Source organism: Dermacentor andersoni, chromosome 9 (genome assembly GCF_023375885.2).
Source record: "Dermacentor andersoni chromosome 9, qqDerAnde1_hic_scaffold, whole genome shotgun sequence".
NCBI lineage: Eukaryota > Metazoa > Arthropoda > Arachnida > Ixodida > Ixodidae > Dermacentor > Dermacentor andersoni.
The window spans coordinates 109,061,577-109,076,924 of record NC_092822.1 but is presented as its reverse complement, the minus strand read 5'-3'; the positions used below and the strand labels follow the sequence as shown (position 1 = coordinate 109,076,924).

Below are 15,348 nucleotides of genomic sequence, written 5' to 3'. Positions count from 1 at the left end.
AGCAATTATTGGGCAGCAAAGTGGATTTCTTGACAGCCTGCTGCTCCGAGAAATATTTCTACAGAAAATCCCCCCTAACGTCAGAATGGTAATGACTGCCTCAAATGAGAACGATCTATCCAAGCTGGCCGAGTTAGCCGACAAGCTCATGGCGGTAGCTCCCACATCTGTTGCGGCCGTCACAAGCGAACCGTCTCCACATGAGCAGCTTCAAGAGATAACGAAATCTCGCGTCTCGTAAATTCCGTGGCCGCCCTCCAAACCGCGTCACGGTCAAGCAGACAGAGTGCTCCACAGTCGCCTATGAAACGCCAAAAACTTTGTTGGTACCATCGCAAGTTCGGCAAGGTTCATCTGGCCAGGTATCAACCGAGACGTGCGTTGCTGGGCAAGAGGATGCATACCGTGTCAGCGTGCCAAAATTCATCGACATACTGTGACCCCGTTGGCGACGTTCGCGCCTCCAGACGCGCGTTTCGACCACGTACACCTCGACATTGTCGGACTTCTTGCTGCCTTGCCAAGAGAATGCCTATTTACTGCCGTGCATTGACAGATTCACGTGCTGGGCGAAGGCCACGGATATCACAGCTGACACGGTTGCCCGCGCCTTCTTGCACCACTGGGTTGCTTGTTTTGGTGCACCATCTATAATAACAACGGACCGTGGAAGGCAGTTCGAATCATCAGTTTTCGCCAGCATTACGCGTTTCATTGGTGCTTCTCGCATCAGAATAACCGCCTACCACCCGATTAGCAACGGCATGGTGGAGCGTTTCCACCGCCAGCTCAAGTATGCGCTCGCCGCAACAGAAGAGTGCAACTGGATGGAGGCACTACCACTCATCCTCTTGGGAATCCGGACAGCTGTCAAGACAGACATCGGCTGCAGTGCGGCCGAACTGGTCTACGGAACGACATTGCGCCTTCCAGGAGAATTCACGGGCAGCCCGCAAAACGGTTGCCCAGCCACCGCAGCCTACGCACTTAGGCTACGAGACATAATGGAAACCTTCGTACTATGCCACCGCGACGGGCAGCGCCACGCGCGGTGTACGTACCATCAGAACTCGTTTCGTGCACACAGGTGTTCGTGCGCCACGACGCAGTTCATCGCCAACTCCAACCACCGTATAACGGGCCATTCCGAGTGCTGCGTCGACGTGAGAAGCAGTTCCCTATCGACGTGCGCGGTCGTCACGAAGTGGTACCACTCGATCGGCTGAAGCCAGCGCGCATTGAAGAAGCAGACATCGTTTCACATGCGCCATCATATCTGGCACCACCATCCAAGGCTCTACTCGTCCAACCACGCCAAGTCACAAGGACACGCAGTGGACGAGCCCCCAGTGCGCCCCGTCGTATGGACTTGTGTTTAAATTTAATTTAAATCGTCCTATGAATGTTCGCGAACTCACTAGGAGGGGAAGTGATGTGGCGGCCTCACGGTCGCACAGCAGCAGCCAGACACCATTTCCCTTTTTGACTCGATAAAATATTATCGTGGAGTGTGCGGGAAAGTGAAGTGTTTTGAGGGTACGCAACCGAGCCGTAGAGGCTGAACGAACACAAAAATAGTCAGTTGTTGCTTGTTCTTCAGGGACGCATCACTCGCTTCTTTCTGCTGATTTCCAGCCGCGCTCGCGTCCCGCACTATAACGTCATTAAACAGGTTATCTAAATATTATGTAAATACGCGAAAGACGATTTATTTTCTTCACTTGTACCTTAAATTCATGAAATCCTCCGAGTTCTGGTGTCAATGAAATTTTTGTACAGGCGGTTTCTGGTACAAATTTTATTGATACATTTTTATTTATGCATGCTCTTTTTTACTTTACATATCGGTTTAACCCCTTTTTAATTAAAGCATTTATCATCGGTATCCTTAATCTAGCGCAAAAGCATTCATAGGCAGTTTCTTTGTCGCTAGTACGCATCAGTCCTGACCAATCGATTTGCGATATTACGTCGCGAACATTGTCCAGGCTGTGCATACTAATATCTCGAACTATTTATGGGACGCGGTGTCTGCGCGTTATAAGTGAACACTGGGTCATGAAAAGAAATATCGGAAAGTTATCACTTATATGAGCACTCACTACACCAGACAAAATGTTATCGTGGACGTTGGTTACGAAGACGTCAATTAATGTCAAGGCTTATGGGGCTTCAGCACCCTCCACCCCCCACGAAATTTTTTCGTGCTGTCATGCACCGCCGACCAAAAACCCCCGGCGTTGGAAACCATTCTGGATTTTGTTTAGGATGTCCTTTTCACGCTCGAAAAGACATTTCAGCCCGAACATTGCGAAATCGGGCTGGATTTCGCGGCAACGCCCATGCACCGGGAGTTACACAACGCAAAGAGCACAAAGTTTCAAGGGTGTTTCGCTGGATTTCAATTCTTTAACTTTATGGGTATAAAGTCCTAATAAACTTTTGATGCGAAAGGTGCAAGTGACATTTACAAAGTCGCTTTTTAGATTTTCCATTCAGGAACTTTGTGGGTTTGATGTTGTTATAAACGTTTGACGTCAAAGGTGCATTGACTTTTCTAATGTCGTACATCGGGCCATACAACAAGACAAGCGAAATCAAGACACTATCAGAGAAGTTGACAAAGCACGCAGCCAGGGTCCGATGAGACAAAGCACTGTGGTGGTTCGTTTTTGCCGTCATGTAACAGAAAATAATATAAACATTTTCTTTCACCTGGGCCAAATTTGTAACCTTGTCAAGACACTAAAGCCAGCAAAGGCAATTACGTTTTTATTTATTTTTCTACTTTGACTTTTATTCGCGAGGACACAATGAGCCTCTTCAATTTCTTTTTGTTCTCGCTACCCGTGGGTTGCCGGAGCCCGCCAGAGCGCATGCGTTCTTATCGTGTTGCTCCGACTATCGCTTGGCGCACTTCGACGCGCATTCGTTTTCTCTGGCCGAGTGGATTTTCGTCTTGCAATGCTTTGGACGCTTTTTGGCTAGAAGACGAGAAAAAGAAACAATGCATGGTCGCTCGCCGTCATCACTGCGAGGCAGGGTTGGCAGATTTGGTGACTTCTCGCCAAATTGGCTACTTATAGAGGCTCCCGGCGACCGAAAATCATGTTTGACGACTTGGCTACTTTATGGCTGCTTTTGGACGTGGTAATTGGTACAGGTAGTGGCCGAATCACACTCCCCCCGACGGCCCCTCGAAGCAACAGCCCCAAACGTCAATTTTCAAGGCCACGGTTTTGTGTCTTGCAAGCTGCGGAAGTAAATTCAGGAACTGAAAACATATCATAGCCACCACATGTTCAGTGAGCCTCTTCGACTTGTTACCCTGGGCTGTCCAGGACTGCCCAAGATGCTTGATATGCAACGCTCAATGGCTGAAATCAACGCCCCGGGCAGTTCGGGACTGTCATTGACGGTTAATTGAGCAGGCCCGAGCAGCTCCCTCCGAGTAACAGGAATTAAACAATCTTATAGACAATGCTTTTGCGTCCTTCGAAGTACGGAAGCCATACGTGATGTCTTAATATCACCCCAGCGACGGTTACCTCTATAGAGAATCTTGAAAACCATGGTTCTTCGCGCCAGAAACGACTGCAACAACCAAGAACACGTCATCACAGCCATGACATTACAGGTGCCAGTTTCTATGTGACTAGCGACTGCGTACCAGGGAGCGGAGAACGTGTGTGAGGTCATAGAGTTCGCACTGGAACCTTTAAAGTGAAGTCATAGTGGCATAGGGTTAATATAACCATCTGTGCAAGGACCGCTTTCAGCAAGTCTATACTACTGAAACGGGCGATACCACTATGGCTACGATACAGCACGCGGCAAGGAACGTCAGTCATCAAGGAATCGATATCAAGGAACATCAATTGGTGATACATTATGGTAGATTACGATACAATATTATGTGATAACTACTGTTTCGTTCTGGTATTTTTATTTGTCGTCAGCGCAGCAGTAAACTGCAGGTCTTTCTCGCCTGTTCTTTATTTTCACGTTAAATATGGGTAAATGTTCGTTTGTCGCACTGTGGCTAGATTTTTGGGTACCAATGAAACCTTTTGTCGCAGTTGGCGACTTTGGGGCTGATTTCCGGAATTTTTCTGCTAGTTTTTCTTCCGAAGACCTGGCAACCCTGCTGCGGGGACTTAACGGATTCCAACGCGTTCGCTTGAGAGCAACCTATCCGGAAAATTTTGTCTCGCCGGTGTAGGATACCGAGCAGTATGAGTATGGTTCTTTGTGTACCAAGCGTTTCACGTTTCCTTCGATATTCTTTTGATAGCCACATTAGGTGCCCAAAGTAGGCATTCGGTTGCGGCCAACATGTTTTCTACTGGTTTCTTTTTTTTTTCATTTCCTTGATCCCGCCCCACAAAAAAAAAAGACATTGTTGCGGGGTAGCAAAGTGTCGCGTGGTGAAAGTCCGATTTTGTTACTATTTCTTCTTTTGCGGAAGGTAATGGGCCACGGCACGCTTCATTTGCAGGATACCTTATTATATTATTGCGGTAGCAATTAATGGACACTCCAGGCGCATTACTGCCATCGCCGTCGCCCTAATGTTCCGTATGAAGTCCAAGGGCGATAACATCGTGACCGCGCGCAGCGTGCTGTATGTACGAGTGAAAGCGTAGGGGGGTGGATGTGCCATGGATGAGCCGACGATGGCGGCTCAGTATTGCGTGCTCAAGGAAGAAAAGCGGGGAGGAAGCACGCCGCCTTCTGTCGCGCGCGATACATCAGGGTGAGTGGAGGGAAGGCGGGCTGCGATCTATGGTTGCGCAACATGTTTATTAGCCTTGTTTGGCGCATTATACAGGTTGTCCCACATAACTTGAGCCAAAGTTTTAAAAATGAAAGGCACTTCGGACGCGAGTTGAACCGAATGCATAATGTTCACACTGGCCCATAGTTAGGTTATTTTTTAATTTCCCCTTAACTAACGGATTAGTTGTTTAATTAATCAACTTTTTAAGACCCGCCGTGGTTGCTCAGTGGCTATGGTGTTGGGCTACTGAGCACGAGGTTGCGGGATCGAATCCCAGCCACGGCGGCCGCATTTTGATGGGGGCGAAATGCCAAAACACCCATGTGCTTAGATTTAGGTGCACGGTAAAGAACCCCAGGTGGTCGAAATTTCCGGAGTCCTCCACTATGGCGTGCCTCATGAGAAAATGGTTTTGGCACGTAAAACCCCATAATTTAATTTTTAAGTATTGGCTGCAGATCCGAAGTGTGAAACGCAAAGTTGTAGAGCACCTTGAGAAACCTCTCAATAAATTGTTTCCAACAAGATATATCTCACGTGGTCCTTTCTTCCACGTTCCAAAAAAGCCCGCAAAATATGAAAAAGTACCACGTGAGGGGGCGATTGCGCACTCTTATTGTGCTGCTCTCAAGCGTGCGATGGATGAACAAGGTCGGCTGCAGCGAGACTGGCCCGCGACAGGGCGTTTTGTCTGGTGTAGGTATTTGGACGTGTGGCTTTTATCGCATGAAGGCGCAAATGCGTGCTGCTGAACCATGGCCGAGCGGTGCCGAAGCGATAAAGCGTCCAAGGAGACGAAAGAGAACGAGAACGTAGCTTTATTTTTTGATACTTGAAATGGGCAAGAGCTGGCAGCCTGCCGAAGGAGTGTATAGTGGGGTTGGGAGGGGATGCGGCGTTAGGGAACGGAATGATTTTCCAGTGGCCTTCAATCCAAAGAGCGCCCTTTGATTATAATGCATGTTCGAAGAGGTGCACCATCTGCTGTAATGCACATTTGGCTTCTCATAGGCACATTTTCCGAGGCGTTCTCGATCATGGTATCAAGGATGGAGTTGCAGACTTGTCTTACTTTTTCTTTTAGGTCCTCTGATGTTGTGGTTGGTGTCCGGTATACTTGATCCTTGACGTGGCCTCAGAGAAAGAAATCGGTATACTTGATCCTTGACGTAGCCTCAGAGAAAGAAATGGGTATACTTGATCCTTGACGTAGCCTCAGTGAAAGAAATCGAGGGGAGTTAAATCTGGCGACCGTGCCGGTCAAGCAATGGGTCCATGCCGTCCAATCCAGTGCTGCGGGAATACTTCAGGCAGCCATTTGCAAACTTTGCTGCTGCCGTGTGCGGGAGTACCATCAAGCTGATACCAAATATCCTTGATCCTAGCCAATGGAACTTCTCAAAGAAAATCCTCAAGCGCCCTTTCAAGAATGTCGTTGACGTATCTTTCGCCTGCAAGCATGTTATCAAAAAAACACAGGGCCAATGATAGTGCCACCGTAAATTCCACACCACACATTAACAGACCACTGATATTGGCGATGCGTCTTGAAAGCCCAGTAAGGGTTTTCGTCGCTCCAATAGTGAGCGTTGTGGATGTTCACTTGGGCATTACCTGAGAAGGTAGCTTCATCGGTCCACAGTATTTTGTTGACAAAGCCTGGGTCCTCTTTCGTCTTGATTATAATCCAGTTTGCAAAGTCCTTTCGATTTTCGAAATCGCGGGACTCCGACATCTGGTGCAGCTGCACGTGGTACGGATGAAGTTGCCTCTTCTTAAGTATACTCTCCACACTGAAGACTGACACTACAGCTTCAGCACCCACACTACGAACACTTGCATGTGGGTCTGAAGAAAACTTTGACAGAATACCTGTCTCCACGTCCTCGCCCCGGATGGAAGATTTGTGTCGTTTCTTTGTAAAAGTCCCAGTCTGTCTCCGCGTTTCATATGCACGCACAATCGTCATTGAGCTCGGCGCGCACCTGGATGTCAGCGTTGAAATACTGCTCAACTGCTTGCCTACTATGTCAGCTCGACGCACCTAGAGCCAAAACCATATCTGCTCTTTCCGCATTGGAGTAAGCCATATCTGCTGCTCAACGTTGGTCACAGCCGAATAGCGTTGCTGTGGAGAACTCACAGGGATACAGGCGCCTGAGGAGCCCTAGATGTATTGCAGTTCGCTATGATTGGTTCATACGAGGTACATAAAGTATAATCTACATCCGGTAAACTGTAACAGCCTGCGGGCGCAATCTCTCAGGCACACCGGTCACGGTGCACAAGTGTGAAGCGAGACGCGGCCACCCGATAGTGCGACCACGAAGCGATGGGCACGTGCGGGGTGCGAGATCAAAAAAAGATCGTCTTTTAAAATTGAGGAATTTTAATAATTCGTAAAAATTTAAAAATTTAAAATTGCCCAAGGATGTATTGCCCAAGGCCAGAAAAAACAATTTTAAATTTTCACGCCGCACATTCGTAGGTGGTAAAAAATAGCATTGCTTTTTCAGTTATATTCTCCGCGCTTTCGAAATCGTGTTTTCACAGGACTTCTGAGAGTTTCTTAAAACAACTGGAGCGTTTGAGAGCGGCAGGTTTTCGAGAGGATGCTATCCGCATGACCCTACAGAAGCTTGCTAAGCGTGTAAAATTCGGAGCACCCACAAGAATGAACAGTACAGAGCCTGCCGACAAGAAGAAAAAACTGGTTGTAATCCCGTATGTACATAAGCTATCGCACAGCCTCAGGAATGTAACAGGCAGGTTTGATGTAAAGGCTGTTTTTTCTGCCCCTAAATAGATGATCAAAATTTGTGGTAAGATTGATAGGAAGTTGGCCCAGGCTGCCTCCACTTGTGCTAGGAAAGGCTGCACTGTTTAGCATACTTCCCCGCTGGTGCACTGTAGAATGGGAGTTGCTTACGAGCTTCCATTTCCCTGCGGTCACGTCTATATCGGACAAACAGGTCGTTGCCTGAACATTAGATTGCCTGAGCATAGGCGCTCGCTAACGGGTAACGCTTACTCACATGTCGCGCGGCATTGCTCTGAACATGGGCGCACTCCAATCTATAAAAACACCACAATACTTCCCGCGCATAGAAGTCAGACCACGATGGAGATTATTGAGGCCTACTATATCGGGAAAAAAGGGTCGCATTGTGTAAGCATGCCATCGTTAAATTTGTATGACAGTGAATTTGAATTTTTAAACCGCCTCATGGTGCAGCATTAGGTAACAGGACTTTGCGTTTTTGCCTGTGCACTGATAATGACGCCATCGATGAGAGAGCACGTGGCTATGGGTTGTGTACATAAGTTTGTGTATGCCTTCGAATAAAGTTAGTTGTGAGTTCAGCCGCTGTCCTGTGTGTTCCTGCCTTCTGTCTTCGTCATATTCCGCTGCCCCTTCAAGGTGTTCATAAAGACAGAACGTGAGTTTATTTTTATAGAACAATTTAAGGGTTCAGCGTGTATGGCATGACGGAGGTCGTCGCGGCCGGGAGCAAATGTTGTCACACGTGACAATGGAGTCCAAAGGCAGTCCTCAGGGAGCAGAAGCTTGAAAGAGAGCGTCGTTTCAATGTCGACAGGCAGGGCTCGCACGCCATTTTTTCTTCTCTTTAAGAGAAGAAAATCACAGCAAAGGTTGTCACTACAGGTGACCACCGTGCTGGAACCTGTTAAAACTGAAACTGACATAGATGTGATTGCACTGAAGTATTGGTACTGTTCAACACTGAGCAGATCACTCCGTATTAGCATTCGGTGACTGAAGTTCAAGTAATTCCGTACATTTTAGTGCGAATTACCATGTACTAGAAGGCGTCATGTTTATTGGAGTGGATGTGCGCATTGTAAAAACGGATGAGACTTACAGAAGGTGCCAAAACTGCTGCCCGAAACCACTTGTTGCGGCAAAACTGCAAGGCCTACGTAATACCTATATGCATTCACGCACTCTTTGCAACCTGCCAAGTAAAACGAAATAGTGATATTTGTTTGCAATACATCGAGTGACTTCCTATCGACTATCACTATGTCAAGCTATCCTGTTTATTTGGTATCTGAACGCTCAATCAACATATGTATTTTTCACCAAGTGCTGTATACTACGGTGATGAGAATGCACATCACCTCGTAACGAACACCTTATATTAATGCTTCAAATTAAAAAAAAATCCGTTAATGTTGAAATGCATATATGAAATGTATGTTACCTTAAATACTGCAAAAATATTTGTACCTAAAAAGGTTAACGGCCCATTTGAAGCAGTGAGCAATAAAAGATGAAGAAACCTGTGCAAGTTCTAAGTGCGCGCAAAGTCAACGACATATGTTGTCAGCAAATAACCAAAATGTTTTTTTTTCAATATAGGCTTTCGCGAGCTCACTGGCTGTACGATACTGTTCTGACCTCGGTGATTGGAAACTATATTTTGATATAGCTCTTTTTCTTTTCTCAGTATCAATACAAAGCTTTTTCGAGATCAGTGACTGGAAAATAGCATTCATTCTCGGTTGAACTAAGGTATCACGCATAGCTTTACGAATTGCTTCAATATGCGTAGGTGTACGTTCTTATCGCTCCTTTCTCCGCCCTTCGCAGAAAACACCAACCGCGACTTGTACAGATGCGCTCACATCCAGATAAACCGGATCCGAGTCGGTCCGATTAACGTGCCTCAAGACGGAATCAGTGCACGTCGTGACCAGGACAAGGTACGCATAGGGTGGCCGACTATCGAGCGGATGAAGTCGGGACGAAAGAGTGGAGAGGGACGCGAGAGGGGGGGGCGAAGCGTTGGCGACGATTGACACCCTCTCAATGCCAGAAACCACTCAGCCTCTCCGTGCACACATATTTTTTGGGTCCTACCATGTCGCGGTTGACAAGAAAGATGACTAGTTGCCTGGCTAAACATCTGGGCGAGTTCGAATTCATGCAGTCTTTTAATGAGTGTGGAAGAGGACGGCAACACTAACAAAAGAAAGAAATAGGGCGAGCGCATGCGGCGCTTCTCATGTGTCTTGTTGCCTGGCTAACACTGTTACTAATGCAGATAGAGGTACAGCGAACGGTTAGGCCCCAGAACCAGGCCAGAAACGAAACTGCTTTTACGTTTATAACAATGCAACACAATGCAAAAGAGAAAAGTGTGTAACTGAGCTGTCACATATTATTTGGTTTACTGATAAATATACAGCAGAAGAAAGGAAAAGCAGGCACATTTGGGCCTCCCGACGTAGGTACGTTGGGATTCTGGACCTGTACTCGAAGGTCGGGACTGTCCCGCTTAATTTGAGACAGATGGCAACCCTAGACACACAAAATAACGGCTTCAGGGCACAGAGTGAGATTGGAGCAGCTAGGGCAGGAAACAATGAAAGTCGCAAGAACCGACGTTTCGGCAAGGGAACTTGTCTTCATCAGTGCAATGACTGGTTTTCTTAGCGGCGTTTCTGTACGCCCAACTAACGCACCCCGTACCTCAGTGCAGGAACACAAGAAAAATAACGCGGTGCGTAGAGCAGGATAAGGGAAGTACAAGTATTAAAAAAATCGCCGTCCAAGCACTCCGTACAGATGGCTAAGCAGCGAAGCTGTAACGTGCGTCCCCAGTGTTTATCACTGAGTTAATCCGGACGGTTCATTAAACGACGGCTTGGTAGGCTGCCGGATCCTCGGTATGCAGTTGCTGGTTGCACTCGGCCGCATGAGCCTGTTATCGTGCCCGGGATGCTGCATCGGCACTGCGTATACAAGCTCGTTCCCGGCTCTGCTCGCGGCGTTGCCGATCGAAAGCTGCCTGCTCCTCAGGAGCAAGAACGAAGAACGAAGAAACGCGTCTAATGGTCGAGGCTTGGCATGTCAATAGTAGTGGAAGCGCATGCGTGAGCCAGCCTTCGATTAACTTGCATAAAGAATAAATATAATGCATAAACAGTTATCTCTCGCGTAGGCCCGCATGTGGGCCTGATTGACAGGTGGCGCTGCCATCCCAGAGCATGACGTGCGCAAGCATCTACATGTACTTAAAAAGCGTGGACACTGAATGGAGGAAGGAGTCAAGAAAGTTGGCAACCACGCTCAGGGCAATTTGAAATTGTAGACATCATCATCATCATCATCATCATCAGCCTGATTACGCCCACTGCAGGGCAAAGGCCTCTCCCATACTTCTCCAACTACCCCGGTCATGTACTAATTGTGGCCATGTTGACCCTCCAAACTTCCTAATCTCATCTGCCCACCTAACTTTCTGTCGCCCCCTGCTACGCTTCCCTTCCCTCGGAATCCAGTCCGTAACCCTTAATGACCATCGGTTATCTTCCCTCCTCATTACATGTCCTGCCCATGCCCATTTCTTTTTCTTGATTTCAACTAAGATGTCATTAACGCGCGTTTGTTCCCTCACCCAATCTGCTCTTTTCTTATCCCTTAACGTTACACCTATCATTTTTCTTTCCATAGCTCGTTGCGTCGTCCTCAATTTAAGTAGAACCCTTTTCGTAAGCCTCCAGGTTTCTGCCCCGTACGTGAGTACTGGTAAGACACAGCTGTTATACACTTTTCTCTTGAGGGATAATGGCAACCTGCTGTTCATGATCTGCGAATGCCTGCCAAACGCACCCCAGCCCATTCTTATTCTTCTGATTATTTCACTCTCATGATCTGGATCAGCAGTCACTACCTGTCCTAAGTAGATGTATTCTCTTACCACTTCCAGTGCCTCGCTACCTATCGTAAACTGCTGTTCCCTTCCGAGACTGTTAAACATTACTTTAGTTTTCTGCAGATTCATTTTTAGTCCCACCCTTCTGCTCTGCCTCTCCAGATCAGTGAGCATGCATTGCAGTTGGTCCCCTGAGTTACTAAGCAAGGCAATATCATCAGCGAAGCGCAAGTTACTAAGGTATTCTCCATTTACTCTTATCCCCAATTCTTCCCAATCCAGGTCTCTGAATACCTCCTGTAAACACGCTGTGAATAGCATTGGAGAGATCGTATCTCCCTGCCTGACGCCTTTCTTTATTGGGATTTTGTTGCTTTCTTTATGGAGGAGTACAGTGGCTGTGGAGCCGCTATAGATATCTTTCAGTATTTTTACATACGGCTCGTCTACACCCTGATTCCGCAATGCCTCCATGACTGCTGAGGTTTCGACTGAATCAAACGCTTTCTCGTAATCAATGAAAGCTATATATAATGGTTGGTTATATTCCGCACATTTCTCTATCACCTGATTGATAGTGTGAATATGATCTATTGTTGAGTAGCCTTTACGGAATCCTGCCTGGTCCTTTGGTTGACGGAAGTCTAAGGTGTTTCGGATTCTATTTGCAATTACCTTAGTAAATACTTTGTAGGCAACGGACAGTAAGCTGATCGGTCTATAATTTTTCAAGTCTTTGGCGTCGCCTTTCTTATGGATTAGGATTATGTTAGCGTTCTTCCAAGATTCCGGTACGCTCGAGGTCTTGAGGCATTGCGTATAGAGGCTGGCCAGTTTTTCTAGAACAATCTGCCCACCATCCTTCAGCAAATCTGCTGTTACCTGATCCTCCCCAGCTGCCTTCCCCCTTTGCATAGCTCCCAAGGCTTTATTTACTTCTTCTGGCGTTACTTCTGGGATATCGAATTCCTCTAGATTATTCTCTCTTCCATTATCATCGTGGGTGCCACTCGTACTGTATAAATCTCTATAGAACTCCTCAGCCACTTGAACTATCTCATCCATATTGGTAATGATATTGCCGGCTTTGTCTCTTAGCGCATACATCTGATTCTTGCCAATTCCTAGTTTCTTCTTCACTGCTTTTAGGCTTCCTCCGTAGACAACCAAATTGTAGACAACCAGGAGTAATCAGAAAGAAGGTGAGACAAAAAGAGGCAGCGAATTGAATGCAAATAATGGAAATGAAAAGGACCGTGGAGATTTACAAGAAAGAGAAAAAAATTGAAAAATATGTACGCCAACACAATGAGGAGGGGCCTTGCTATTTCAGACTCGAGCTGGCTGCATAAGGAGAAAAACATACCGGAGCAAATATTCGCAATTAGAAGAGGCATGTGTTTGCTGCACATGCACATGCCTCTTCGAATTGCGAATATTTTCTGCAGCGAAAATCCGGACACCACTGAGCACGTCGTAGTGGAACGCGAAGGGATTCACCCAGCGAGACCAGTACGTAACCTACAGATCCCAGAAGTGCTTGGATTTAAAGTAGACGGAAGTATCAACCTGTCAGCAGTCTAGATAAGCAGGAGACGTTGAGAGTATTGGTGGGAAAAAAAATCGGGGAGTAGACTGATACGACCGGACCCATTACAGGCATAGGCAGAGGTACAAGGTAGATACACAAGGTAAGGAGATGTATACAAGAATGCTAAAAGGAAAAGCATTGATAGCACACCTGAGTAACTCAAGCAGACTAGGTGACGATTTGTCCTCGCCCCGTTTCAAGGGGGGCGCCAATAAAGCATCATCACCATGCGCAGATAAGTTTTGTGTCTACTTTCTTTTCGGCCGCAGTGCGCCCTTCAGTTGATAGTCGGCGTTTGTGTTGTCCGGTTCTCTGCTCTTGGGTACGCGTCTCCACGCCTTACCTTCTTTCGCAATGAAAGGATGTTGCGTAAGACGTGTTCAACGAGTTGGCGTGGCGACTTTTGTCAAAACGTGAAAGTAGTTGCTGCCTTACAAGGACAAGTCCCCTTGTTGGAACGTTCGCCCCAGCGACATCCCTTGTTCGAACACTCCAGTACATCCATTCTACGGTGAACGTTTTGCTTGTGAGGATACAAAACGTATTTCTTTAGCCAAAGTTTAACGAAAGCTCGTCAGGCAAGGATGATACGTTGTCAAATAAACTGGTATTCGCCTAAGCTTCAAAAGGAAATAAAACATAAAATGATGTTTCGAGACCGCTACAGGTCCCTTGTTCACATTGAAGATGAGCGCAAGAGGGTGCGATTATTTATTCGAGGGGGCGATAAACGCCATTTTGCTGACACATTCACAGCATCCACTGCACTGTTGCAGATAGGCGGATCTACATAGCGCTCAGCTTCTCACCGTGTTGGCTGTACTACGATATGGCGACTTCGGTGACGCGAGTGCGTACCCCCGGAAGACGACTCCTCAATAATAAAATCTGAAATTACGAAGATGACCCGGTGAGGGACGTAAACAATTCTAGTTGATCAATCCCTGAAGCTGAATCATTAACACGGCGAAAAAAGAGCGGACTGATGCTTAATCTAAACCTGCTAATTAGCATTATTGCAGAGCTACATCTGCGAACGCAAAATCTTTTCACTCTGTTATATCAGTTCTGCAGACTTTGTGGTAACAGTTTACTGACATTGGGATAATTTTATTTCTACGTGTAGGCAAATTGTAAAGAAATAAGATGAGTTCCACTATTTGTAGCCACATCTACGTTTCAGGGAAAGCAACGCTTTGCGCCCAAGTATTTTCTGCGATGCGTGACCATTTGCACAGATGTACAGATTGCTACATGCGCAGTAGCAGCGCGTCCGCAAAAAGAGAAAAAGAAAATCGCCGGTAATTTCGGATTTGCGGCTTGGCGTGCAGAATAGCCATTTCGAGAGCAACATGAAAAAATAGGTCAATTAGGTAAATTGCTGGTTTTCTTGTGCCAAAGTCATGACATGATTATGAGGCAGGTCGTAGCGGGGGACTTATGATAAATTTCGACCACGTAGGCTCCTTTAACGTCCACCTTTCTATAAGTACGCGAGCGGTGGCAGCATTTCGATGCAGGCCTAATAGTGTATGGATTTCTAAGCACACGAGCGTCTTTTCATTTTGCCTCCATCGAAATGCTGCCACCGCGATCAGGATCAAACCCGCGACGTTCAGCTCAGCGGCGCAACGCCGTAAACCTTAAACTACCAGAGCAGGTAACCTAATACCCGGAGTGAAAATGCCCAAGTGCTAGAAAGGGTCGCATTTGCTAAATAACGAGCTACAGGCTCCGCATTGATTCAAAGCAAAATCCACCCGACGAATATAGAAATGTGCAAGCACACTGTGGACTACTCACTTGTCGAGTTGAGTTATTGCTGTTTCACATGCAGCGAATGAAGCAAAAAAAGTGCCTTTCTTGCACCGAGAGCGCAGGAAAGGCAGCCCTCACTGATGTGTGTAATGAAGTTTGAATGACGGTATGTCGCGGCAGATGCCTGACAGGCAAAGCGTGCCGTATCAGTATCGGCCGCGACGTACAGCAAACCGTCTTCGGTACACGGTGATGTCGCTTTGGCACTAGGGATCTCTTTAGCAGAAACATCATGGAATGCAGAAGTAGTTTGTTAAAACTGCCTGACGCCACTACTGAATACGGTTGTCCAAAATCATGAGCCATACTACTCTGTGAAGGTGATTGAACAGTGAAGCTGTTTAGCACATTACACGGAGGTGACACATAATTTTAACCCGATGCGTTAGGAAGCCATGTCGCAGAAAATCTGGCGCCCAGCGTCGGGCATCGCACGTCGTATCAGCAAAAAGATTTCGGACCATACATACCTAGGC

The 15,348-nt window shown here is 46.9% G+C and overlaps 1 protein-coding gene across 1 annotated transcript in view; it reads left to right on the top strand.

Moving 5' to 3' along the window:
* LOC129384169 (uncharacterized) overlaps nucleotides 1-15,348 on the top strand; it is an 83,901-nt gene that overhangs the window by 32,271 nt on the left and 36,282 nt on the right. Inside the window, exon 2 of the mRNA XM_055069367.2 lies at nucleotides 9,396-9,508. Coding sequence (XP_054925342.2) covers nucleotides 9,396-9,508 — 113 coding nt within the window. The remainder of the gene's footprint in view (nucleotides 1-9,395; nucleotides 9,509-15,348) is intronic.